Source organism: Oncorhynchus mykiss, chromosome 10 (assembly GCF_013265735.2).
Source record: "Oncorhynchus mykiss isolate Arlee chromosome 10, USDA_OmykA_1.1, whole genome shotgun sequence".
NCBI lineage: Eukaryota > Metazoa > Chordata > Actinopteri > Salmoniformes > Salmonidae > Oncorhynchus > Oncorhynchus mykiss.
Window position 1 is genome coordinate 21,665,244 of NC_048574.1, and position 27,976 is coordinate 21,693,219.

Genomic DNA, 27,976 nt, shown 5'->3' on the forward strand with positions numbered 1-27,976 from the left:
ATTTTCTACCCGGCCTGAGACTACAAATGGATCAGCCAAACGAAAGGGAAAAAATGTCAAAAAATGTCACTCCCACTGGGCCCAAATCATCCTTTGCGTTTTCTCCATGCTTGTCTTCTATCTTTACAACTTTTTCCCTCTGGGCTGCATGTCTCAGAGGACACGTCTTAGCGAAGGGTCAATTGGTCCAGTCATTTTAATATAGGCATAATTGGATGCCCTGCAAAGCCCCCAACACCCCTGCGCATGCGCAAATCACTGTCTGTACGCGTCCTTTCGTTTCCATGGTTGCCTTTCTTCAGAACTGGAGAAAAACATTGGTGAGTGTCTTTTGACATTGTATAAACCAGTCGATAATACCAGCGTCTCTCAGCTTTTAACATTTTCTCTCACGCTAATAAACTGTCTAAACCGTTTTAGACAAGCAAACCATAGTTGTTGCCTAGGGGAGCAAGAAGCGGAGCAAAGCAAACCCAGTTCAGTAGTCAACATAAAGTGACACGTTTAATTAGAGAATCAAATGATAGTATAGGCTAACGTTAGTGCATGAGCCAGACACCCTAAATTGGGCCGTCGGGCACACTTCGTGTGATGATGTCTCATTGTGATTTTTTTTTATGTCCCAGTGTTGTGCGAAAGCATTGCAGCAATGGGAGCTTGCTGTGTGTAATCGCTCTTTCTTTCTTGCCTAAGTTACCTATTAACATGGCTGGCAAAACTTCAAACGTTACAATTTGTCAACACGTGCGAAAAATGTGCTACAGAGGTAAGGTTAGATAGTAGTCCTCTGTTATTTTCAAGGTTCTGAACAAAGTGTTGAGTTTGCTAACTAATTCTCCACAACAAGTAAAGTTGAAGGCAATGTCAGCTAACGTTAGCAACTAAGCCTAAGAAATGTGTGAAAATATCGCGAATATTCAATTCTGAATATGTCATTTAGCTTTTTGATACAGAGGTTTTGCAAGAAGTGAACAAGCAGCCACCGGTAAAGTAAACATCTGTGCACACCTACTGTACTGTAATGAAAGCAGCATACTGACAGTGACAGTTCAACTACAACCAAGCTCTCAACTTTTTCCTCAGCACAGCAGTACAAAATGGAAGGTAAAAAGGGACCTGAGCACGGAAAGACCTATGTCAGGTTAAAGGATGAACACAGGAAACCCTGTCCACTAAAACCAGAGGTTGCTTTAAGCCTGTGGGACGCCGCTGAATCGGACACAGAGAGCTTGGTCCAGGAGAGGGACTACCAACTTGAGCTTCAGAGGCGAATTGGTGTTGAGTCTGGTGACCAAAAAATGACACAACCTCAAGAGGAAGACACAGATGGCTCATGTCTAGATGAGGGGGAACTTCATGTCTATGATAGTCTCGAGGTATCAGCACTCAGGCAGAACAAAAAGAACATCCAGCAGCAGAGCAGAGACAAAGAGGTGTCCAGGTAGGCCCTAAACTTTTGCTTTATCACCACTGCTATATGGTAATGGTTATACTGTCATCGTAACCTAAGCAAACTGAAAACTAGAGTGCCCTGTACTACTGCATGGAAGTAGGCCTACATATAATATCAACCAAATTAGGCCTACACAATACACTTGCAACTCATGTAATAGCTTTGTGAGGACCATTTTCATCTGCCACATCAAACAATAGTGTAGAAATCAAGTCTTGAACCATGTTGTTCACATTTTTTGCATGACTCAGCCTATACTTAATACTGTTAGGATAATCGTCTGTGTAGGAGAATGAAAAGTAAATAGGTTTGTGATCCAGAAGGGGTAAAAAAATAGATTTCTCATAAGACATTGTGTTGAATATCAATATGACTCTTCAACAAATGTGTCTAATGTTCAAAATGTATTTACAAAGCAGGACATAAATATTTGTCTCATGATGCAGATACAAAGAGGCAAAAACACCATTCATAAATGGTCTGCCAAAGAGATTCAGTCAATCTGCCATTGGAAATAGGCCTACAGTTAATGTGACCGGTGTAGATGCATGATGTCAAGTAGGCATTAATATCACTGGCATTAGGCCTAAACATTGTTATCTTATACACTGAACAGAAATATAAATGCAGCATGCAACAATTTCATAGATTTAACTGAGTTACAGTTCATATAAGGAAATCAGTCAATTAAAATGAATTCCTTAGGCCCTAATCTATGGATTTCACATGACTGGGAATACACATATACATCTGTTGGTCACAGATTCCTTTAAAAAAGGTAGGGCCATGGATCAGAAAACCAGTCAGTATCTGGTGTGACCACCATTTTCCTCATGCAGCGCAACACATCTCCTTCGCATAGAGTTGATCAGGCTGTTGATTGTGGCCTGTGGAATGTGTCCCACTACTCTTCCATGGCTGTGTAAAGTTGCTGGATATTGGCGGGAACTGGAACACGCTGTTGTACACGTCAATCCAGAGCATCACAAACATGCTCAATGGGTGACATGTCTGTTGAGTACACAGGCCATGGAAGAACTGGGACATTTTTAGCTTCCAATAATTGTGTACAAAACCTTGCGAGCATTATCATGCTGAAACATGAGGGGATGGCGGCGGATGAATGGCACGACAGGATCTTGTCACTGTATCTCTGCATTAAAATTGCCATTGATAAAATGCAATTTTATCCTCACCGCCACCATGGGGCACTCTGTTCACAACAGTGACATACGCAAACCGCTTTCCCACACAACGGAATACACGCCATCTGCCTGGTATAGTTGAAACTGGGATTAATCTGTGAAGAGTACACTTCTCCAGCGTGGTAGTGGCCATTTAAGGTGAGCATTTGCCCACTGAAGTCGGTTACGACGCCGCACTGCAGTCAGGTCATGACCCTGGGGAGGACGACAAGCATGCAGATGAACTTCCCTGAGATGGTTTGTGACAGTTTGTGCAGAAATTGTGCAAAACCCCAGTTTCATCAGCTGTCTGGGTGGCTGGTCTCAGACGATCCCGCAGGTGAAGAAGCCGGATGTGGAGATCCTGGGCTGGCGTGGTTACATGTGGTCTGCGGTTGTGAGGCCAATTGGACATACGGCCAAATTCTCTAAGACAACGTTGGAGGCAGCTTATGGTGGAGAAATTAACATCCAATTCTCTGGCAACAGCTCTGGTGGACATTCCTGCAGTCAGCATGCCAATTGCATGCTCCCTCAACTTGAGACATCTGTGGCATTGTGTTGTGTGACAAAACTGCACATTTTAGAGTGGCCTTTTATTGTCCCCAGTACAAGGTGCACCTGTGTAATGATCATGTTGTTTAATCAGCTTCTTGATATTCCACCTGTCATGTGGATGGATTATCTTGGCAAAGGAGAAATGCTCACTAACATGGATGTAAACAAATTTGTGTACAATATTTAAGAGAACTATGTTTTTTCTGCGTATGGACATTTTCAGGGATAATTTATTTCAGTTCATGAAACATTGGACCAACACTTATCATGTTGCTTGCATTGATATTTTTGTTCAGTATATATTCCCAAAGTAGACTTTAAGACATTTTCAGTTTGGTCAGTAGGTGGCAGTAGTAGATCATAAGTGGCACCTCAAACTTATTTGTCTTCTTCACTATGGTTGTGCATCTCAAAGGGTAGTATAGCCTATAACATTAGTGTAAACATGTATTTTTTCCCCGTTGTAATGTTTGAACAAGCTGATCAGATTTCAGTTAAACTAGATGTGCTATTTATTCAAATCTTTACTGGAACATGTTATGTTGTACACTAAATCATAATCAGAAGTGTCCAAAATACAAATAGGCTACAGGGGAAGTAGGCCTACAGGGCATTATTTATTGCTAATTATGTTACAACCAACTGTAACTGTTTTCAAATGAGCCAAGGCATTCCACTTTTTATTTTGCTTTTCTGAACATTAGAACAATTCAAGTGAATTATATCATTGTTGCGCTATTTACTTTAGGCAAATTAGTGCCTCACTTTTAATTAGGTCTAATCTGTTTATTGCATTTGAAAATACTGTTTTCAAGTACACACATTAATCAAAATGAAGATTATAATACAGTGCTTATGTAAAATGTTATATGGGAAACTCCTGCAACAATAAAGCATTTTTCTCAGTAAACAGCACATGGAAGATAAAAGATGAATAGCGTTCATTCTTCACTCAACAGTGGAACAAGGCCAATAATTGAGCCTGATGCACGCATTGGCAGATTAATTGAGCTGTCAGCAGACGTGTCAGGCTAATTTAGGTACTTTCCGAGTAACTGCCTTCATTTAAGGCAAATTAGATTTAAATTTTGTTGGAGGTTATCACAATAAGTGGTCACTCTGCTGTCCATTAACTGGCCGGCTCTTCATTGTCAACATGCCAGAGACCTCTCTGATGCAGGAATCTGAAGAGAGGACCTCCACATCTGTTTTTCACTCTCCCCATCTACTGGAACTGTTTCCTCACTGACCTCGCAATAATAATTTCACCCTAAACAGAGAGGGGCTATTCTCTCATTGTTGGTTCCGGGCAGATTGATGCCCGCCAAATGAAGATCCACTTCACCACGTAGGCACACATTGTTTCAGTGAAAATGACCATGGCAGATACTCACAAAAGGGTCAATTTCAGATTGTCTGCCCTGAGAACAGTCCCAATTTCCCAGCGTCATAGTCTCATTGATCGGCTCTGTCCTCAAAGCCGGGCGTCCACATTCACAACAGTGGGCATTTCACACCCATGTATAGCCTACTCGTCATTCAATCAATGAATGTCCCCATTCAAGCACCTCTATTCATCCAGTGCAATATTTTTCTGTTTACCTCGTGATTTCTTTTGAATGCTGATAAAGAAACACGTTTGAACATTTTCCATAATCTCTTTTTACTTCCCCCACAGTTCAGTTTTTATTCTTACACTGTTTCTTCAAATCAACCGAGTACATTTTGTTGCGTGTTTGGTCATTATCTCGACTACCATATAATAGCCTATGGGTGTTGTTTTGTGCACGGTAAAGAAGACTTCGCCCAGCTGTGTTGTATCCATAATAAATTCTCCAGCTTCTCCAGTCATTACTGAGCCATCCCTTACCCTTTTGGCCTCATTGAGTGAAGTGCCTTACACCTAGGCAGCCCCGGGCAGGGGCATCATGAGATGAGGAGTACGCTTCCCCTCGTCCGCCAAGCAGCACAACAAAGAGGCACTCTGCTAATTATTTTAATGAGATCTTTTCATCCCTGTTAGAAGGGGCACATTAGGTAGCAATTTCAGTCCATTTTCTAAGCTGAAAATTCCCATTTGTGAACCATTCGCCAGTAGTAGTCTTCAGGCACTCCCTCATTATTGGATAAGGAGATGAAAATATGAAGATTACGTATAAATACAGGCAAATAATGTGCTGATGTCAAATTCAATTTGGAACAGCGGCTTGTCTGTTCAAAGAAGGACTCACTCTCATTGTTTAAGGACACCATTAGTATTGTTGAGGTGTACAGTAACACCTATTGTACTGCTGACCTCTCAAAGCTTGTTGTGTTCTTTGTAAAATCTTTATTTTCAGGAATGGAGGCCTACTTGGTCCCAATACTTTTGTATTCAATGACAATTATAGGATCTTCCATTTCTTGCAATATATTTTATTTCATCATAGGCCAGCCTGTTGTACCTTTTTATGATGATTTAATCATTCACATTGGTCTTTCCCATTATAGTGTTCTGATTTAGGTTGGTCACTAAAGAAAATGCAAATTCCACTAGTCATGTAAATGTTCTACTAACGCCTCTATTCTCAAACTTTGCAGACAGATGCACTACAATGACACCTACGCAGAATTGCGCTACGATCCCAACTGGAGGACTAATCTTGAGGGAGCTCGACAGTTCGACAAGATGACCCCACCACTTCCCCTCGAGGAAGAATCCTACAACTCGGATGAACAATCTGAGGAGAGCCATAGCGAGAGAGGACAGGAGCTTTCAGGGAGTGGAGGATACAGATACATATTTTCCTGCAGTCCAGCTCTTGCAGAGAGTATGACTCCAGAAATCACAAGTAACGAACTTCAATCTAAACACCCCCTAACGTCTTACCACCTCCCCCCACTGCAGAATCAAGTTATCAGAGAGGTTTCACCTGCATTTTCCTACCACCTTCATCAGAACCAAGTTATAGGGGATAGCTTGCCAGAGTCCACCCACCCAAGTCCTGGTGTGCCATCTGAAAAAGCCATGGAAAGAAACCCACACCAGAGAGTCAAGGCCAACCGAGGTGTGAGGAATCCAACCAATGCCACTGGTGGTGAAATCCAAGCTAGCTTTCCTGACCTGGAAGACCGTTACAGGGAGACACATGACAGATATGACAGAGCGTTTCAGATTTACTACAATCAAGAGCAGTACGGACAGGCTAGTGGGACAGTGGCCGAGAAACAGTTACAGAATTCGATGTCCTCTAAATCAAAGGGTTCGCGGCACTTGTCCAGCAGAAAGCCAGACAGACCAAGGGAGGACATCATTGAACGCAACAGAGTGACACTGGGGATCAACGCAGCCAAACAGGGCTCGTACCTGAGGGCACATGCACAACAGAAGGAGGGGAAATCAGACAGCCAAAATCAGGTAGGCTTATGTGTTGATAAGCTGTGTTTCTCAATTTGTGGTTGTGTATGAAGGCAACCACAGGTGGCCTCCTGTTTATTCCAATTATTTTTGCCCTCCTGTTGAATAGGCAGGTAGCCTAGCAGTTAGAGCGTGGGGACAGTAACCGAAAGGTTGCTTGTCCAAATTCCAGAGGCTGCAAGGTGGAAAAATCTGCCTTTCTGCTCCCCGAGCGCCGATGACGTGGATGTCGATTAAGGCAGCCATCCGCACCTCTCTGATTCAGAGGGGTTGGGTTAAATGCGAAAGACATGTTTCGGTTGAATGCATTCAGTTATACAACTAAGTATCCCCTTTCCCTAGGTTGTAGTTTAAAAACTAGCCACTAGGAGCTGCACAAACATACTGTAACTCTTAATCTCCTTTAAAGGAATAGTTTATCCCATATCCAAAACTCCCAAGTGATTCCATACTCTGTCCCTGGAGTGCAGAACTGAGACCGCTGCAAAAACGGGTCATGTGACTATGCAGGCCTCACTCTGCTTCGTTGTCAGTGAATGCATGATTCACAAATCTGTGGACAAATTCATAGTTTCTTTGAAAGTGTACGGTCGAATTAGCTGTTTTTGTCAATAGTACTATCGGTTTGGAGTCTGGAAATATGTCATTTTCAACCTAAAACGTGCAATTATTTTATATAGCGGACTGCCACAGCAGCGAAAATAGGTAACAACTGCACTTGTGGGCACCCTCATGAGGGAGACCCTGCTATGGAGAAATGTCACGATATTTTGGAGCTGGTGCGAAAGTTGATAAAGTTAGGACTATCACAGGTAAAGTTAATTATGCAAAGTGGAAAATGAGATGGCAGCAAGAGCAAGCTGGTGTTCGGCCCCTGGCTGCACTTTATATAGGAAATCAAGGGAAGAAGTTTCACAGTTTTCCGGGAAAAGATAAGCAAAATATGGTTAGTAGCAGTTAGAAATAGTAAATACAATGTAGGTTACATACTCCTGCAGCCAACCTTACATCGCTGTGTGTGTGTACCAAGCACTTCAGCGACTATGCATAGGAACAAGATATGCAATCTGAAATGATGGGGACAGAAAACCGAAGGATACTTATAGATACAGCTGTTGCTACTGTATTTCAATGGACTGGATCTGGCGCAGTGCCAAAATACACAGCGTGTTTGAGAAGCGAAAGCGACAAAGCAAGCGTGCAGAGGTATGTAGTCTAGCCTGATCCTTGAAGTTTGAGGTGTTCTTATTGTGTTATCAGACCAGTGGTGGTCGCTGCTGTTTAAGATGAGGGAGGATAATGGCCTTATTTCTATTACAGCATATTGGATGACTGACATTCTTATTCCATTCACCCAGTTCAATGTAATATCGATAGGTTTAGGCTACTACATGATGCTCAAATTTTCCCTGTACCCATCATGAGGTTGCTACAACCTAGCCTATGAATGAAAGTTTACGACGCAGGTGCACAGGTCGAGAGAATTTTGAGTAATCAAAGTGACAGACAGTGACACATTCAATATCTCCTTGCACACTCTTGGCTACATCTTGCTGATCTAGTTCTTTTTATCCCTGTTTCGTTCCGTTTGCTTCCGTTTTAAGAAATGTTTTTCAACAGAATCGGCGGAATGAATACACCTCTGATCACACGCAAACACAGTTCACTTTCATAGCAGCCACATGAAAACAGCATGATCACTATGCTCGTTGTATATATTATTCCTTCTCGCTACTATCTACACGCTGTTCTCCTTTCACCTTTTCCCTTCGCTTGTGGACTTCAGTGCATCACATCAGCTTTCCAAGCCAAACCTTCATATCATGACCACTAATGCACTAATGCTACACACAGCCTACATCGTTGTCAAATCATAGTCAACATAGATACTAGAACTAACACGTTAGTAAACCCTCTACATTCATGCAGTTACACCGGCGGGCCCCGGTGGCAATAAATTAACAAAACCTTGACTTGGGAGCGTTCCAGAGCCATAGCCAGCTAGCTAACATAGCGTCCCTCTCTGTTTGAGCCGGGTGTTTGAGTAGGCTAAACTAGCTATCTGCATTGTTAGCTAAGTGAAGGTCAACGTTTTATTTTATTTTTAAATACAACCAAATATAGCTCTCTCTCGCTATCTTGCGAGATAGCGAGAAATTAATTTGTTCAAAACTGTTCAACGATTGTATTTCTCTCTCTTTGAGTCAACTACTCACCACATTTTATGCAATGCAGTGCTAGCTAGTTGTAGCTTACGCTTTCAGTATTAGATTAATTCTCTGATCTTTTGATTGGGTGGACAACATGTCAGTTCATGCTGCAAGAGCTCTGATTGGTTGGAGTACTCCTCTGGAAGTTATCATAATTACTGTGTAAGTCTATGGAAGGGGTGGCAGGTACCCTAGTGGTTAGAGCGCTGCACTAGTAACCGAAAGGTTGCAAGATCGAATCCCCGAGCTGACAATGTTAAAATCTGTCATTCTGCCCCTGAACAAGGCAGTTAAAACACTGTTCCTAGGCCGTCATTGAAAATAAGAATTTGTTCTTAAGTGACTTACCTAGTTAAATAAAGTTTTTTTTTTTTTAAGTGTGTGAGAACCATGAAACTCCTAGGTTTTGTATTGACGTCAATGTACCCAGAGGAGGACAGAAGTTATCTGTCCTCCGGCTACAGTTATGGTGTTACCCTACAGAGTGCTGCTGAGGCTACTGTAGATATTCATTGCAAAACAGTGTGTTTTAATCAATTATTTGGTGACGTTAATATATTTATAGTTTTATCTAAAAAAAGTATATAATTTTTAATGGTATAAATGACATTAACTAAGGAGGATGGCCTCCCCCTCTGCCTCTGAGAAGCCTCCACTGATGTGGACATATAGGCCTAGGTGCTCTACAGGTTAGCATGTATTTATGACAAGGGGGGGGGGGGGGGGGGGGGGTTGAGGAGACAATAGACTGTGTCATCTTACATTGCAGAATAGAATATCTCAAAAACATTGGACAAATGTGAAAACATAAACCCACTAACCTCCACATAGAGGTTTATAATAAGAGATCATTCAATAAAGTAACATTTAGCTACTTACTCGTTGGATAATTGTCCATTTGGCCCAGCTGGAATAAGTTCTTCAATTCCTTTTTGGAATACAGATTTTTTTACAAGACACCAGAGTTTTTGTGGGCAGCAAAAAATACATGTGGTTGCGAAAGCAAACTAACTGCTCCAAATCAACAATAAGCTCCTCCATGTCTGTAAATTGTAGTCATGAATTCTAATTCTCTGCAGGGATGGATTGGGCCCCCGGCCCAGCTGCTGTTGCAGCCTCGGTTTCTAGAACAGAGGCTGCCAATTCAATTCAATTTGCCTCAATTCTTCATCAGAATAGACTACTCTGGCTCAAATAAATAACACATCTAAAGCAAAGTTTGAAATGTGTTCTACCCTCTTGTGGCTTTGAGTCTCTACTGACTCTTGTCAAGGAGTTCAATTAGGCTACTCTTCCTCCTCACTCGTGACTCTTTCTTCATCAGACATGTTCTTGGTTGTTTTTTTGAGGGGTCACATGCGCAGTTGTGGAGACAGTCAGCGATATAAAATAATCACAAATATTTAAGGTGGAAAAGTACACATTTCCTGACACAAAATCAATAGAACTTTTGACAAAAATAGCTAATTCGGCCGTATCCTTTCAATAAAACAATGAAGTTGTCCACAGTTTGTGGATTTGCAAATCATGCATCCACTGTTGCAGGTAGATTTTAAAATCTACCAGCCAGTCAGAGACACCAACAAAACACATATTTTGTAATGTAACAAAACAATACAATTATTACTAGTAAGAAGTAATGTGGTATATTGTTGAATGACATTTTTTGTGACCTGAGTCTTTTAACCAAAATATCACAGATGAGACAAACATTTCCACCTGCCCCTTTAAGGGAGTGAGGTTACCATGGTAAGGTAACCTGCGAGGTTGAGTCTAACTAGTAGAAGTGTCTTTTCTTCCCTAGCAGTTAAAATTCAAACATAGAAAACACAAGGACAAAGTCTCACTTCAGTAGACTTTCGTTTCAAGTAAATTAGACCAACTTTTATGCCTGTGCACAGCACTTCTAAAAATTAACCTTTTACTGAGCTCTTCACATGCGCACAGCCCCCAGCCAGGCAGTGTTGCAGTGCGAGGTGGAATAGGCTATGTAGGATTTGTAGTTCTTTGACCTTGTGCGATTAATTTACTAGCTATGAAACAAAGCGGATATTGTATATTCCAATGTCTTGCAAAGAAGAGCACATAGTGGTAGATGGGTAAAGAAAAAAAATGAGAAACTGAATATCCCTTTGAGCATGGTGAAGTTATTAATTACACTTTGGATTTTGGATGCTGTATCAATACACCTAGTTACTACAAAAATGCAGGCGTCCTTCCTAACTCAGTTGCCGTAGAGGAAGGAAACCACCCAGGGATTTCACCATGAGGCCAATGGTGACTTTAAAGTAGTTACAGTTTAATGGTTGTGATAGGAGAAAACTGAGGATGGATCAACAACATTGTAGTTACTCCACAATAATAACCTAATTGACCAAGAGAAAAGAAGGATGCTTGTACAGAATAAACATTTTCCAAAACTTGCATCCTCTTTGTAACAAGGCACTAAAGTAATACTGCAAAACATTTGTTATGTTAGGGGCAAATCCAATACAACACATTACAGAGTACCACTCTCCATATTTTCAAGCATAGTGGTGGCTGCACCATGTTATGGGTATGCTTGTAATCATTAAAGACTGGGGAGTAAAAAAAAGATTTAAAAAAAAAAGGAATGGAGCTAAGCACGGACAAAATCCTAGAGGAAAACTTGGTTCAGTCTGCTGTCCACCAGACACTGAGAGATTATTTCACCTTTCAGCAGGACAATGACATACAACACAAGGCCAAATCTACACTGGAGTTGCTTATCAAGAAGACGGTGAATCTTCCGAGTGGCCGAGTTATAGTTTTGACTTAAATCTACTTGAAAATCTATGGCAAAACCTGAAAATGGTTGTCCAGCAATGATCAACAACCAATTTGACAGCGCTGTAACACAACAAAATGTGGAATAAGCCAAGGGGTATGAATACTTTCAGAAGACACTGTACATAAAGAGATTGTTTGCTTGAACACCCCACTGTAAACTACCATTCTGCACCTATTTGCTATTATACCAAACATAAATATAAACGCAACATATAAAGTGTTGGTCCCATGTTTCATGAGCTGAAATAAAAGATCCCAGAAGAAGAAAAAAAATATGCACAAAAACATATTTCTCTAAAATGTTGTGCACAAAATTGTTTACATCTCTGCTAGTGAGCATTTCTCCTTTGCCAAGATAATCCATCCTTCTGACAGGTGTGGCATATCAAGAAGCATGATCCTTACACAGGTGCACCTTGTGCTGGGGACAATAAAAGGCCACTAAAATGTGCAGTTTTGTCACACAACACAATGAAACAGATGTCTCAAGTTTTGAGGGAGCGTGCAATTGCAGGAATGTCGACCAGAGCTGTTGCCAGAGAATTTAATGTAAATTTTTCTACCATCAACATCGTTTTGGAGAATTTGGCAGTATGTTTTAGCGGCCTCACAATCGCAGACCACGTGTAACCATGCAGAGCCCAGGACCTCCACCTCCGGCTTTTTCACCTGCAGGATCGTCTGAGACCAGCCACCCAGACAGTTGATGAAACTATGAACTGTAATTTAGTAAAATCATTGAAATTGTTGCATGTTGCATTTACACTTTTTTTCAGTATAGATAATTATAATTTTAAAAGGTTAGGCTAATTCACACTCACAATGAGTTAGCCAAGGCTATGTCCTACAGACGGGTTGGTTGTTTAGCAACAAAACCGAGGCTTGCACAACTATGGGGCAAGACAGACTTAGATTTATTGACAACATGTAAACTATATTTTGTCTCCAATGTTTATTGACAACATAAATACATTTTCACAATGAGCCCTTATTGTCTCTCAAATACATAGTTATAGTTGTTGGTTAGCTAGCTAGTGATTTTTAGCTATTGTAACGACCCTGGGTTTATAAGCGCGGATATAGACTCTGCCGCTGGAGCATGCTTTTGTTGATAGCGCAGTGGACTTCGGGCTTAGAAGGTCGAGGGTTCGAGACCTGCTCCCTGCTGTTTCATTACATTGGTGTCAGAAGTGATCGGACCTTGCATCCACGACAGTGCATGGGCTTGACCGATGAGCGCGGTCCTATAAGACGTTGAGTCGCAAACTAGCGCGAGGACGCTCTCTTTGAAAGGAGGGAGTAGTGTAACGACCCTGGGTTTATAAGCGCAGATATCGACTCTGCCGCTTTAGCCTGCTTTTATGGCACAGTCAATAGCGCACTGGACTTCGGGCTAGAAGGTCCAGAGTTCGAGGCCTGCTCCCTGCTGTTTCATTACACTATATGACATGAAATCAGTAAAAACACCTCAAAAGAAGACATGGTGTCAATAACATGATGAAACGAGCCACTTACGATTCCCCACATGGTAGTTTCTTGTCATTCTTGTTAGCAATCTCGCCATCCAGAATCACAACATGCTGACTTGTGCCCCATTGAAGCGTGCACATCGTTTTTGTGATGTTGTCAGCTAACCCATCTACACTACTCATGCAGTGAGTATAAGGCCTTTTTACTGTGGAATTGTACATATGGGCTGGACATTTTTTAGTTGTTTTTTATTCTTGGGGTTAGGTGTACTGTATGTGGCTGTCTTGGTGTTTTATTTATTGAGTTGCTGGTATTTAATACATATGATGCTGCCTGTGATGTGTTTTGTAATGCCATAATACTGACTTTAAATTCTGCCCAGTGTCTCTGGAGAGAGGTGATTTACATGTGCTGGGTCAATATTCAGTCTTGTTAACGTCCATACACTTCCTTTTTAAAAATCGTAATATTAAGGTGAGATTGGCATTTACGATGCAGACGAAGGCTTTGCATTGACCACTGATATTCCATTAGAAGTATTAGAGAGTACTTGTATAGCACCTCATTGAAATAAATAAGGATATGTGAAATAATTTTTGTAGCTGGTTTTCAAATGCATAAAACATTTACAGTGCTTTGCAAAGTATTCATACTTCACATTTTATTGTGTTACAAAGTGGGATTAAAACTGATTTAATTTCAAAATACCGTAATGTCAAAGGGGAAGAAAAATAAGATCATTTTTAAGATTAATGCATATTAGATAACTAAAATATAGTCTTTGCATAAGTATTCAGCCCCTTTGTTCAGGCAAGCCTACATTAGTTCAGGAGTAAAATTTGGCCTAACAAATCACATAATAAGTTACATGAACTTACTCTGTGTGAAATAATAGAGGTTGGCATGATTCTTCTGCCTCCCATACATACAATATCTGTAAGGTCCCTCAATCAAGTATTGAATTTCAAGAACAGATTCAACGAATCTTTTAAAAAATGTTAGTATTTTTCTGACCCTTTGACATTACAGTATATTGAGTAGATTGTTGACCCAAAAAATACAATGAAATCCATTTAATCCTACTTTGTAACGCAAAATGTGAAGAAATCCAAGGGGTATGAAAACTTTTGCACGGCTCTGTATATGAGAAAACAGACTTTAGTTGAGGCGACAACAGCAATTGGCTGTTGAAATAAAGGCTAGACAGTGTCTTAACATTACATGATCCAACACAGATGCCTTAGTATTCACACTCTTCTGATTTTTTTGGGGGGGTGGGGGTGGGGGGGGGGTGGCAAAAGCCTTCTCTAAATGTATCAATTGTGTTCCTATATATTAAACATGTTGCCAGTCTAAATGGTCTGCTTCAAATGTATGTTATCTTTTGAATCCTCTCAATGGCAAATATGAGTCAGATTATAGGCTTCCTTTCCTTAATCATAATATTTTAACATATCTTCCTAGTTCCTCCTTATATCTTTTTAAATAAAATAAAGTAATAGGCTACATTTTTCTATCGAACCAGACTGATGCCTGTCCATTTTTATCATCCAAGATATGAATATCTCATTTCTTTGTCGACTCACATGGAAACTACAGAATATGCAGCGATCTCTGACCTAGTCTGGGAAATTAATTTGGCAGGAGCAATGCCGTTTTCATTTGCTATCCACTCGGAGAAGGAAAAGGGAGCCATGTCTGCCTATCTAGTGCCTATTATGAGTTGATCTGTACAGCAGTAGCTATTAAGAACATCAGAGAGGCATGGTTACCAATAGCCTTTTAGATATCCCCCTGCACCTGGCACAGGCGCATAATTGGCTGAGGACGGTAGCCTGCTCCCTCTGTGCTGGGGTACACTGTATGCTTACCCGTGTAGCTATATCACTAAACCCTTTTCCCCCGTCTACCATTTACTCATCTGAGCCCCTAGGCCTGTCCCAATGTCTTGTATCATCCAGATTAGCATAGTCAAGAGCCGTTAGCATTGTGGCATGTAAACAGAGCCAGGCATTCTCCCTCCCCTAAACTGTCTGTTTTGCCAGTCTCCTTTGACTTAGCGTGTTTTTTCTCATTGCTACTACTACTAACCACACAACATATTTTACTCGACGGGTGACATTGTGGATAAAGATTCCAGTCACCAATTTGCATGCATTGTATGCTAAATTGAATTTTAATGCATTCGTTTGAGAATTATCTGGCTAGTTTGTGTTACCGCCTCCTTGATGCAATCCAGCACCATGAAATTAAGCAGTCCAACATTCTTAGAACATTTGTATAAGGTTTAGTTGTTGTATAAGGATAACCTATTGGCGCAGATGGAGGCTCAATTTTCAAACAGCAGAACAAGTACAAGTCATTATATAATGATTACCAGGCCTACTCATTCTTTTCTGATATGATTTTTCTGCTGCATATTGTGCGTTTCCTTCTCTTTCTCCACAATGTCCTTCAAAAGAAGCCAATTCCCTAGACAAATCGCATCAGTTTCACCACCATCATTATCCAAGCCCAGCTAACCATGCTCTTTATGATCTCTTTAAAAGGCCCCATTTGATTTTTGACAGACAAGACTGTCTGAAACCAACTTGCATAATTAGCAGTGTTATTAAAATGTACACAATCTTGTAATGCGGCAACCTTGTAGCCGGCGAGTGTCAGGAGCAACGATGGGCTCCTGCAGTGGTCCCCTTTGATAAAGACAGAAGTAGCAGCAGCAATCTTCAGCTATTGCACTCAGCCCGCTGAGTCCCTCGCCTGTCTCTCAGGCCCTCACTTCAAAGCCATGGGACATAATGTACAATCTCTTAATAGTTTTAGACCAAAGCTTCCCGGGGGCTCTCGGCCACTGTATAGCCTACCTCAGTGTAAACACCTAATCAAGATTGCCTGGGCCTGGCCACAATAGCAACCAAATAGCAATCCAAGATCCGCGGCCCTTTGAAGTCTTCATTGCAAAAACTGATGTTTCCTGGGCAGCTCAAGGTAAAATGGCATGCCCAATTGCCTGGAATTTGTTGTGGCTCGTCTCTCCAAGAGGAGGGCAATTACGGGCCCCAATTTAGCAGAATAGATATTACACAGCTTACAATGCTCAAAATGCAATCAATTTGGCTTAGATCATTTGGCTCCAATTGATTGGGATTTTTATAATGGGTGACAAAAGGCAGTGTCAAGGGGCACGGGCAGAGGTTGTGGTCCTGTCTTGCCATGGGCATTGAGAGGTGGGTAGGTGGATACTGTCATTGGTGGAGTCATTGACATCTGTTACTGATCTACACACAAAACAGCTGCTGCTCCACCAGTGTCAGGCTTGGGGACAGACAGGACAACACCTGGACCATTAGACAGCCTATTAAATTACTAGAGGGTCTATGTAATAAATCCTTAAAGTTCCAGGATGGTATGAAAATGGTAGCCATATTGGTCAGGGAGAAATCCAAACCAGTCTAATTGGAATTAATGGCAGTAGAGGCATCGTCTTGATTTTACTTATGCAGGAAAATAAAAGTAAGGCATGTGATATATCAGAAATTGTGTAAAAGATTTATTGTCAACCTAAAATATTGCCATATAATTATAAATAGTTTGTACAGGTTTTTCACCAATTTTTTGTATAAATAGCCTCTAAAATACGTGTAAACAGGCCATACATGTCTATATTTTTGTTTTCTTGGAAATATGTAAGTGCTCTTATATGATATAATATCAGTACTTGTTGCATTTACAACTTGTCTAAGTCCTATCATCAACTGATTTCAGACAATGTACCGCTGTGGAGTGACAGCATTATTTGAAAGGAATGTTGGCATATTGGCAGTTAATTAGAAAAATCGATGGAATCATTCCTCTAAAACTGGCTGGCTAGATGGCTAGCTAACAAACATACAGTGCAGATACATTCTTGAAATAACTTATCACAGCTATAATCTTTGGAGGGAGTTGAAAGTCCGTGTTGCCCAGCAACAACCCCAAAACATCACTGCTCTAGAGGAGATCTGCATGGAGGAATGGGCCAAAATACCAGCAACAGTGTGTGAAAACCTTGTGAAGACTTACAGAAAACCTTTGACCTCTGTCATTGCCAACAAATGGTATATAACAAAGTATTGAGATAAACTTTTGTTATTGACCAAATACTTATTTTCCACCATAATTTGCAAATAAATGCATTAAAAATCCTACAATGTGATTTTCTGGATTTTTTCTCATTTTGTCTGTCATAGTTGAAGTGTACCTATGATGAAAATTACAGGCCTCTCTCATCTTTTTAAGTGGGAGAACTTGCACAATTGGTGGCTGACTAAATACTTTTTTGTCCCACTGTAAATGATCTGGACACTGTCAGGATCACCTTAAGTTATATGTGCCAAATAATCAACACCTAACTTAGTTACAAAACCACCCCTCAAATGTCAGTATTTAAGCGGAACAGTTTTTCTGACATTTGACATTGAAATGGTAATGATACGATATAAGCCTAGTTTTCTCTAGTTTCACATTGAGAAGTTATGCTACTGCTCATAAAACCTATTTCAATTTTTTGGCAGCCATTTCTTTTGCTGAATAGGCCATAACATCACATGAACCAAATCCCACCATGATAGTAATTCTAAAATGTCAGTCTTCTTACCAAAATAGTATATAATTCAGTTACTTCTTTCATTAGCTTTGTACTACAACACCGGCTCTGCTTTTGCCACCGCTTAGCTATCATCTGTGTGCCTTCTTGCCCAGATAGGGAGGACACTGCATTGGGTTATCAGCCCAGATCCCTGTATACCTGGCCTTTCAGCAGATAGACAGAACAGTTTGACGCCACACTTATTGATGGATATATTACAACTCCATCCACTCACTCTCTCTGACCTTCGCCTATTCACTCTCCCAGAATTAGTGGCATTTAACGAGGAACTCCTCAGCCTGTCAATACCATTGATCCTCTCAGATTGTCCTCAGGACGCAGAGTGAGAGACCCAAGTTAACTAAATGATTTTCATCACGACATTAGCTGAATACATTTCTCTCTAAAAAACAGTGCATTACAGTACAAAATGAAAGAGAATGGATGTGAGGGTTTGTGGAGCTTAGGCCAAAACGTGAGGGAATTGATTGTTAGGCAGGCTACTTGAAAAAAATATAGGTTACACCTATGCTACAGATTTGACAGAGCAGAGTAGTTTTGGTGGTTAGGGGAAACATCAGTACTATCTTTTTTTTTAAGCCTGCAGTTTAGTGTCCTCAAAAGGCCTCCTCTCAAAATAATATTTTTATTTTGACTGTTGTCATTATTTTGGGAAAATAAGATACAGTGCCTTCGGAAAGTATTCAGACTCCTTGACTTTTTCCACATTTTGTTACATTACAGCCATTCATCCATTCTAAAATGGATTTAAAAAAAATAAAAAATCCTCAGCAATCTACACACAATACCCTATAATGACAAAGTGAAAACAGGTTTTTGAAATGTTTGCAAATTTATTACAAAGAAAAGCATAAATATCTTAGTTACATACGTTTTCAGACCCTTTGTTATGAGACTCGAAATTGAGCTCAGGTGCATCCTGTTTCCATTGATCATCCTTAAGATGTTTCTACAACTTGATTGGAGTCCACCTGTGATAAATTCAATTAATTGGACATGATTTGGAAAGGCACACACCTCTCTATATAAAGTCAGGATCATGGCAAAGATGAACGGAGCAAAGTACATAGAGATCCTTGATGACAACCTGCTCCAGATTGCTCAGGACCTCAGACTGGGGCAAAGGTTCACCTTCCAACAGGAGAACGACCCTAAGCACACAGCCAAGACAACGCAGGAGTGGCTTCGGGACAAGTCTTTGAATGTCCTTGAGTGGCCCAGTCAGAGCCCGTACTTAAACCTGATCGAACATCTCTGGAGAAACCTGAAAATTGCTGTGCAGCAATGCTCCCCATCCAACCTGACAGTTTGAGAGGATCTGCTGAGAAGAATGGAAGAAACTCCCCAAAGCTTGTAGCGTCATACGCAAGAAGACTCAATGCTGTAATCACTGCCAAAAGTGCTTCAACAAAGTACTGAGTAAAGGGTCTGAAATCTTATGTAAATGTAATATTTAAGTTTTTTATTTTAAATAAATTAGCACAAAAAAAACAACTGTTTTTGCTTTGTCATTATGGGGTTTTGTGTGTAGATTGATGAGTGGGGAAAAAACAATTTAATCAATTTTAGAATAACAAAATGTGGAAAAACTCGAGGGGTTTGAATACTTTTTGAAGGCACTATATATATTGGGCAGTTTTGAGTATTGTGCACCTGACTGGACTGTCATTGTTTAACTCAGTTAATTGTGCTGTGAAATATTTACCTCCAATTTGCTTTCCTCTTATGCAAACGATGTAGGCTTTCATACAAGTGTTAGACAGCAGACTCAGCTTTTAGCAACATTTTCCCGAAGTCTTTCAATCTGTTCCATGAGCAGCTCATTCATTTTGAATGACACTTTTTGCTCCACTCTCCTTTTTGTTTTCTCTTTTTCTATCCAAAGGTTTGCGATACTACAGAGGAGATTACCATTGGTGGGAACCAGGAGGAGGAAAGCCAAGGGGACAATTCAGACCCGGAGCTGAGGTGGCTCCAGAAAACCCAGCAACTCAAGGTGGGACCCTCTCCACTCCTTTTCATGTTATGATCTCATTCACTTTCTCCTGTGTGTTTTTGCCCAATTGCCCTATAACGCATAACTGCTAGCGAGGGTCTTTCTGCTCAAGATGAAAATGCCTGCACAGTGGGTTCACTACTGTCACCTGGGATTTTAATTTTACCCCCACAATGGACCCAATCTATGTCTGAGCAATGGAGAAACATCGTTATTTGGAGCACTTGAGCGGTCACCCTAATGTTGCCTTGGTAGAGGAGAGGAGTGTAAATATTTTCCCATTAGAATGAGGGGAAGTTGGTGTTTGCTAAATCAGAGGCAATAGATTCTGAGGCACATTGCCTCGGAGCCCGGCAAAATAATTTGGGAGGGCCATGCTACGAGAATCTCCAACATAACATGAAAGGCCCTCTCTGGCCATGACAATAGCCACAAAGCATCAGTTACATAAGGAAAGAGGGGTATTTCTTCCACATTGTGGGTAAAATCTTCCAGCCTTCGTCCCACTGATACGTTGAGTTAAGGAACACATCACACTTAGGTTGTTCACAAATTTAGAATTGTATGTTTTATAATAAACATTTTAAGTGTATTTTTTGGGTGTTTCTCAATCATGGGAAGTACGTTCTGATGTCTTTTTCCAAAGTGTATTTCATATGATATCTTGTCAATGAAAGAATATTTCCAGTACATTGGCATCCTCCTGCTCTTAAATATTTGGTTATTACCCTATTTTCCTTTCTTAAATAGGGTCCTTGTTAGATGTATTACATGTGACTCATCAATCAAGTGTTAGTATATTTTAACCAATGCAGGAAGTCCTGATTTTCACAACTTGTTTGACCTCCTTACCTACATCATGATATTGAACTTGTATCTTTTGTTTTCCTTATTGTCAGTGTTGAGTTGATCATATTGCTGTTAGCCTGTTGGTTGCTGTTATTCTTAATGTGAGTTCTGTTATTTCCAACCCCTACTCGCAGGTAACTCAGATCTCCAAAGAAAAGCAAGCTCAGCAGAGAGTGAATCCCAAACCCCCCAGTGAGAAGAGACTCCTGGCTCAGGGGGTCAAAGCCAGGCCAAGAGACTGCTACCTGAGCCCCCCCACCGACATCACCAGACCTGCAGCCAGGACCCAGGCTCACTCCCACCCCCACCACCAACCCCAGCACTCACCCCACCTCCAGGCACTCAGTGACACAGATTCCCAGTCTAGCATACTGGACACCCAGCCACACCAGCCCCAACGCATCCCCTTAACACAGTCCCCCACCGTCCACCTCAACATCAACACCTTGTCCAAGTTCCTCGCTTTTATGCACTGCAATCACCAGGACGCCGTTCTCACCATACCCAAGCCCTGTAGAGGCCCCAGCCCCCAAAGGAAGCCACAGTCTATAGACGGATACAGCCCTAACGCCAATGTACCGCTTAGGAACACCATCCTGGTAAACCCTTACTCCCACCCAGGCCCTCACCCCTGTCCCCAAGACCACGGTTCATTACAGCTGGCTTTGGTTCCACAGGCTGATGTGTCTCCACTGAGCCCAGGTCGGGGCTCTCGCAGCAGTCAGGGCTTCCCAGGGATGCCCCCTCTCTGCCGGGGCAGCAGAGAATCACCGCATCTCTGGCACCAGGAGAACGCCCCATTGCAGCGTGAAAACCACATTGTCCTGCAGTATGATGATGAGGATAGTCACAGGTCTACTTACACCGCCGAGACAAAATACTCCTCCGGCTCCTACACAGTGCTGCCCCCTATAGGTAAAAGAACGACGGGAGACACTGAGCTAGGCTGTGACAGAGCTGCACAGAGATTCACCTACATGCAGAGAAGCAGCTCTGAGGCCTACCTGGCACAGATGAGGAGAGAGAAACAACTGAAAGAGAGAGTAATTTACAAGGTGTGTATGTGCACCTGTGTGTGTGCACCTGTGTGTGTTAACTTTAGCACACTATGTGTGTGTGAGATGACGAGGTAAAACAACCATTTTGAGACGTGTAAGAGAATACGGTGAATAAAAGAGAGAGGGAGGCAAGGGGTGGCTAAAGACAACCATTTACATGCAATGACGGCCTCTTTCTTTGGCCATCTTGAGCCCTGCAGGTGTGTCCCATTGAGGAACAGAGAAAGTCAGCCCTGCTCCCATAAGGTAGTGTAGCACAGACTAGAGACATCCACATACAGTAGTAGACATTCGCTTTCTAAGACAAAACACTCAGTTAATGTTATAACGTAGCCTACTATTTTTATTTAGTAGGTAACTTAAATAGATATTCTACTGATTATTTTTAAGGTACCAATTAATCTGAGAAAATTACTTTTATCACGTGATTACTGTTACAGGCTTTGGCTTTTCCATTTATGTTTTGAAGTTGGACTTTAGTGGAAAGGTGGGAAGGTGTTGCACCTGTGCTGGCCCTGGTGCTATTTAAGAGTGGCTGGCCCAGTGCTCCAGTTTTCTTGATAGATGCGGAGGGTTAACATCATTAAATGGATTTCCCAATTTTAATTTATAGACAAACAATTCTTTATCTGATTTCCCTGATTTCGTTTTATGCCATCTTTTTGGTTTGCTTCCTGTCTTTATGTTTGGTGTAGGTTTTTCTTTTGTTTGCCTATTTTTGGGTAAATTTAGTGGGCCCCATGGTGGGTGTCTTTTAAGTTCCAGTTGTTGCTAGTGAACTTTCAGTGGACACCTCCATGAGTGTCTTTCAGAACCCGTCGATTTGTTTGTTGGTCAGTGACTCTGTTAGTTCCACCTGTTCGAGAGACATTTTTGAAGTGGAACGTAATGGGATTTTGTTTCCCATGAGTATGGTAGTCGCTCTAGTCACCTCTCTGAAGCTCTGCTGTGCCCAAATATTTGAGTGTTCAAAATACACTTTTGTGGTAGCGTTTCTGTCACTGACATCCACCTAGAGGGGTTATACGATTGGTGGAATCATTTTTGAAAGATGCATAAACACACAGGCTAATAAAAAAAGCCATGGACTTGATCCCTGCTGTTACACGTGCTATGTCTAAGAAAGTCACCGGGAGCAAGTCTAGTGTGGAGGAGGATGTCAGCGATCCTACCATGGTTGATTTGTCCGAGATGTTTATGGGTGATCCTGATTTAGCTAAACCTCCTGAGTTGACCTCTCCTTTGAAAACCCCAAAGGTAAGTGAGTTTGTAGAATCACTGAAGGAAGAGAGGGTTGTCTAGGAAGCAGCAGATTGCAGAACAGACCTCTCCCCTCTTTTTGCTGAGATACATCCAATGGAGAAGTTTGATTAAGTTTGTGTGGGTTGCTTTGACAGAGATGGTGTTTTAATGAGAAAATTGAGTTCTTGCGCCACTTCGGGCAAAACGATTGGCCTAGTGCATCTCAAATTGTCGTTCCAGTTACGCTTCAACAAGAGATACTGAGGCTGGCTCACGATGGTAGTATGGCAGGCCATCTGGCTTACTGTAAATCCTGTCGTGTTTGCCAGGGGATGGGTAAACCGAACCATGCTGTACCGGTTGCACCTTTGCTGCCTCTTCCTGCTTTTGACAAACCTTTCAACAGGATTCTGGTACTTTGTGTTGGTCCTTTGCCCAAAGCCAAGAGTGGTAACCAGTTTCTCTTAACCATAATGTGTGCTGACACTAATTTCCTTGAGGCCATTCCATTGAGGAAAATCACAGTTCCCAGTATTGTTAAGGACCTGGTGAAAAATGTTCAGCGTTTGGACTTCCGCAGTGCAGTCGGACCAAGGTTCGAATTTCATGTCAAAGGAATTCCAGCAAATGCTACAACAGTTGGGTGTAACCCATTGCCTCTCTAGTACCTACCACCCATAGTCTCAAGGTGCTCTTGAGAGATTTCATCAGACCTTTAAGTCTATGTTGAGAGCTTACTTTTTTTGAGTTTGAGGAAGACTGGGATGAAGGGGTCTCTCTTGTGCTGTTTGGATATCATGTCAGAGGTCCTTTGAGTTTGCTGAGAGAGAGGTTGTTGCAGGGCGACACGTTAAAAACAAAAACAAATCTGTTGGAGCACGTTAGCGCTTTTTGATACAGATTGTATCTCGTCTGTGAGTTTGCCAGTGAGAATCTGGAGAGGGTACAAACAAAAATAAAAATGTGGTACAATCGGAATGCTCAAAACTGCACTTTCGATGTGGGTGACCAAGTTCTGGTTTTGTTGCTCTGTATCTGTATGTTGCTCTGTATCTCCACTAGCATCTCCACTGCCTCTTTCCTTTCCCTGTATCCCCACTAGCCTCTCCCCTGCCCCTTTCCTTTCCCTGTATCCCCACTAGCCTTTCCCCTGCCCCTTTCCTCTTCCCATATCCCCACTTTGCCATGTTCGCCATCATGTCTGACAAGATTACAGGGTAGATTTGTAAACACCCCAATGTGGAGGGTATCAAAAAATGTGAAAGCAGATGGGAGGGGGTCGAAAAGAAAGAAAAAAACTCAACAGGAAGCCATCTCCATGACCAATGGCTAATTCCAAAGTGGCCTAAGCCCCTAAAAGGAGCCAGTCCGATCTGGAATGATTAGTCCCCTATTGTCCGGGGCAGTTTGTGGATTGCTGCTCGAGTGCACCTCAGAAATACATTGCGGATTAAGGTGCTTCCTCGTCTCTCTGCCTAGAAGAGAGAATTTCTCTGTCAACCTGTCCCTGGGACTCCACTCCCCAGGGTGCAATACAAACACCCCTTAATACCAAAAGACCCAAACATACAGGCACTTATCAACAACCTGTTTTTAAGGCAAAATATAGATATTTCTGTACTTAGGTAGGCATCATTTCCATATAAAGTTTAATGTGTGTGTATGTCATTCCATGCCTTAATAATAAGTATTATCTAATCATGTGTAGCTTGTTTGTGTGTCTGTATTGTCCTAGGCCTACACCCTGAAGGACTATAAGCAGCTGAAGCAGAACGTTTATCTTGGAGGCCTTGGGCCTGATTACACCACCACAGAAATTACAGTAAGTGCCTCTGCCTACCTTAAAACCAATTGTCATACCAAATAATAATATGTTCCTATGGCTTCCAGCAATTCTGTCCCTATTCTTTACTTTATTTAACTAGGCAAGTCAGTTAATAACATTATTTACAATGACCCAACATGGATGAAGCTGGGCCAATTGTGCACCGCCCTATGGGACTCCCAATCACGGCTGGATGTGTTACAGCCTGGATTCGAACCAGGGACTGTAATGACACCTCTTGTACTGAAATGCAGTGTCTTAGACTGCTGCGCCACTTGGGAGCCTTTTTTATTCAGCAATCTTAAATCTGAACTTTTTCTTTGTTTGTTAAAAAAAAAAAAAGGAATGTAGGTCTCAAACAGACAACGGTAATGATTAGATGCTTCATAAATCCATTTACCCGCTTCATTTTATTCAGCTGATGATCTTCAATGGCCTCTTTGTGCTTCCATTATATCCCGCCCCTCTGTCCCTGTTTCTCATTAAAGACTTGTCTCGTTCTGAACAGATTCAATTGGAATCACAAAGCAAATGAGAGTAGCCCTGGAAGGTTGAATGGTATTTGGGGTCTGATGTATCTTTTGTTAATCCCTGAGAGTAAAAAGTGAGCATGTATGGCCAATTTGCACTAGATTGAGGCCGTCTCTGTCTCTAGGGTCGGCCCTATTAGTGAATGATATGTGTAAATGTTGATAGGCCTTCTGAATGGTTTGTTGTATTTGATTTTGTCGGGCGGTGTGGAGAGGCTCCGCCGAGGTATACACAAAGAGAATAGGGCCTTAAGGGAGAAATGGCTCAGTTAATTAAACCCACTCTTTTGTAATCTCCCTCTCTTTCTTTCTCTGTTCATTCACAACGTGGCTCAGGCCGAGAAAATGAGACGACAGAAGCTGTATTCAAATGTGATCCGCGAGCAGAACAAGAAGATAAGTAGGATTCCCTTTCTGCCAGCCGCCAGGAACGCAGTGGGCAGCAACAACAAGGACAACATGGTTCCTAGGAAGAAGGTAACAGAGAAAGAGACTGAGAGAGAATCAGAAACAGAAAGAGAATCAGAGAGAAAATCAGAGGGAGAGAGAGGGGGAGGGAGATTCAGAGGTGGAAAGACGGCGACAGAGAGAGAAAGAAGGAAAGAGAGAGAAAAAAGAGAGAGAGAGAGTACATCGCTTCAAGTGCATCCATCTCCCCCCGGTTTCCTCAGTCAATTTGTCCATCATCATTATCTGTCTGCTCCATCACACAATGTGGTATCTTTGTCTCTCAGATAATAGGAGACAATTTGAAACAATGTATGAGCTTACTGCATCCTCTGGGAAACAATAGGCTCATTTAGGAAAATTGTCTGTATTGCACTTCCAGTCGCCATTTTGTTATTGACAGATAACAAATGAATCTCCATGCACTGAAATGTCACTTGATTGCGAGTCTGAGATCAATTAAAGACACATCAACATTCTGTCACAAAGTTTGAACCCCAAGTTCAATCTGCCATTTGAAAGCATCGTTTTTTTCCCCCAGTTCTTGCAGTTGTACCTGCCCCTCTATCTCCAAACTATATTTCTGTAAAACTTTACTTAAAGCCTAATGCTTTATTACTTGTTTATTACTTGTAAGCATGAGTCTTTGTCATCTTATATGTGTTTTATCAAGTGTTTTATTGACTCAAGGTGGCAGTGATTTAGTTAGGAGGGGTGATATGGGAAATTATAAGAGCATCATACATGTTCATAGAAAGTCTTACAATGCATTATAACGGTATTATATTAATCTCATTATACCTGTCAGTGTTACATTTTTACCTTTTATTTCCATTGGATTTAAGGCCCTGGAGTACGCCAGGAGCATCCTGAGGCCCAAGGTATTGCCCCAGGCCCAGCAGCCCAAGACCAGAGAGCCAGAGAGAGCCCAGGGGGCCCTTAGGGGCAACACTCGCCTCCGGGAGGGCCTCGACCTATCCCAGCTGGCCACAGTGGAGGCCCTGAGGAAACGGCACGAGCAGGAGAAACAGACTGTGGCCAATGTGGTGCATGCCATCTGACACAGCACCGGCACATTCACTTTACAGCACACTGGAGTCACCCAACTGGAGTCACCCTTAAAGCTGACATGGCCGTTCGACTTTTGAAGAAACTCAGCATATGGACTATATAGACAATATGGAGGAATAAGCAGGGGATTAGTGCAGCAATCATTCATTAATGCTTGTGTCTATAACTGCAGTTTGAGGTGTTACAGTGTAGCCTGTCTGTTTGTGGTTGATGACATAAGCATTTACTGTATGAAAGTTTTTTTACAACTAGTGATGCTGTTAAACATAGCTTACGTGTTTCTTCATATGATTTGATGCACTTAAACCATAGGTAAACATGGCACTTATTCAGTACCATACCGTAAGTTACACTATAGGCAAACATAGTACTGTAATCCCAAACCAAGTGGATTTTTTTAGCTTGCAGTTGATAATAAGATAATATATTGATGTTTGAATAATAATAATAATATGCAAATAGTTTGTACACATTTCAGATAAATCATGCTCTGGCTATTGATGAATCCTCAAGTACTTGAATATCTCTCTGCTAATATTCTTAACCTTACAATTGCTCATGAGTCATGACCTGAGTGAACATGACCTGAAAATGTCTAATACAGTACAGCTGCTCAAGTCAATTCAGACATAACACATATGGTTTGTTGTTGTAGTACAATATTACACATATTAGTACAATACCACACATAATAGTAAAATATTACAATCTGAGAGAACATGTACACCTAAAGCTTTGTGTAGGTTGTTTGATGACAAGGAGTAGGCAACTGAGTAAAAATACTGTGGGTAGACCATTGGTACATTTTTTGGGAAACAGTACAGTGTACTCCACCTGGTTTTCTCTGTTGTTTTGATTGCACTTGACATTGAAACATCCTCTGTAAATTCAACAATACGTCATTAAATCAAAAAGCTTCCGGTACTCTGCTATATTGTCTCATTTTTGGGGGGTACGAGTTGGTAATTCACTCTTTGGCATTTTATCCACATTTCCAATTTGTCCCCTTTCACCCTCTCACGCACCTGGTTTCTGCTGTTAATCTGAAATAATCTGCTCTTTTTGTCCCATGCCTGATTAGTTTCTATCTGTATCCCCCAGTCTCTACTTCACAGATACAAATGGGTCAAACAAAGATGACCCTTTGAAGGCCACCTGATTAGGGTCTGTAAACTAGTTCTCTGTAGTTTAAAGTGATAATTCCCCCCCAATAAAACAAAATCTCAA

The 27,976-nt window shown here is 41.5% G+C and overlaps 1 protein-coding gene across 1 annotated transcript; it reads left to right on the forward strand.

The window, feature by feature from the left end:
* The first annotated feature begins 295 nt into the window (after positions 1–295).
* On the forward strand, positions 296–27,960 carry jhy (junctional cadherin complex regulator). Its single transcript, XM_021617792.2, has 7 exons — positions 296–1,441; positions 5,776–6,592; positions 19,617–19,727; positions 20,711–21,631; positions 24,612–24,698; positions 25,568–25,708; positions 26,524–27,960. Exons 1-7 carry the CDS (start codon positions 1,098–1,100, stop codon positions 26,737–26,739), a joined length of 2,637 nt encoding a protein of 878 aa, XP_021473467.2. The 5' UTR covers positions 296–1,097; the 3' UTR covers positions 26,740–27,960.
* Positions 27,961–27,976: the final 16 nt, after the last annotated feature.

Excerpts from the sequence above, each read along its gene's own strand:
- jhy (XM_021617792.2), top strand. The coding sequence starts at position 1,098 with ATGGAAGGTAAAAAGGGACCTGAGCACGGAAAGACCTATGTCAGGTTA. Across the intron at positions 1,442-5,775 it reads AGAGACAAAGAGGTGTCCAG|ACAGATGCACTACAATGACA; the intron begins GTAGGCCCTAAA and ends CAAACTTTGCAG. Across the intron at positions 6,593-19,616 it reads AATCAGACAGCCAAAATCAG|GTTTGCGATACTACAGAGGA; the intron begins GTAGGCTTATGT and ends TTCTATCCAAAG.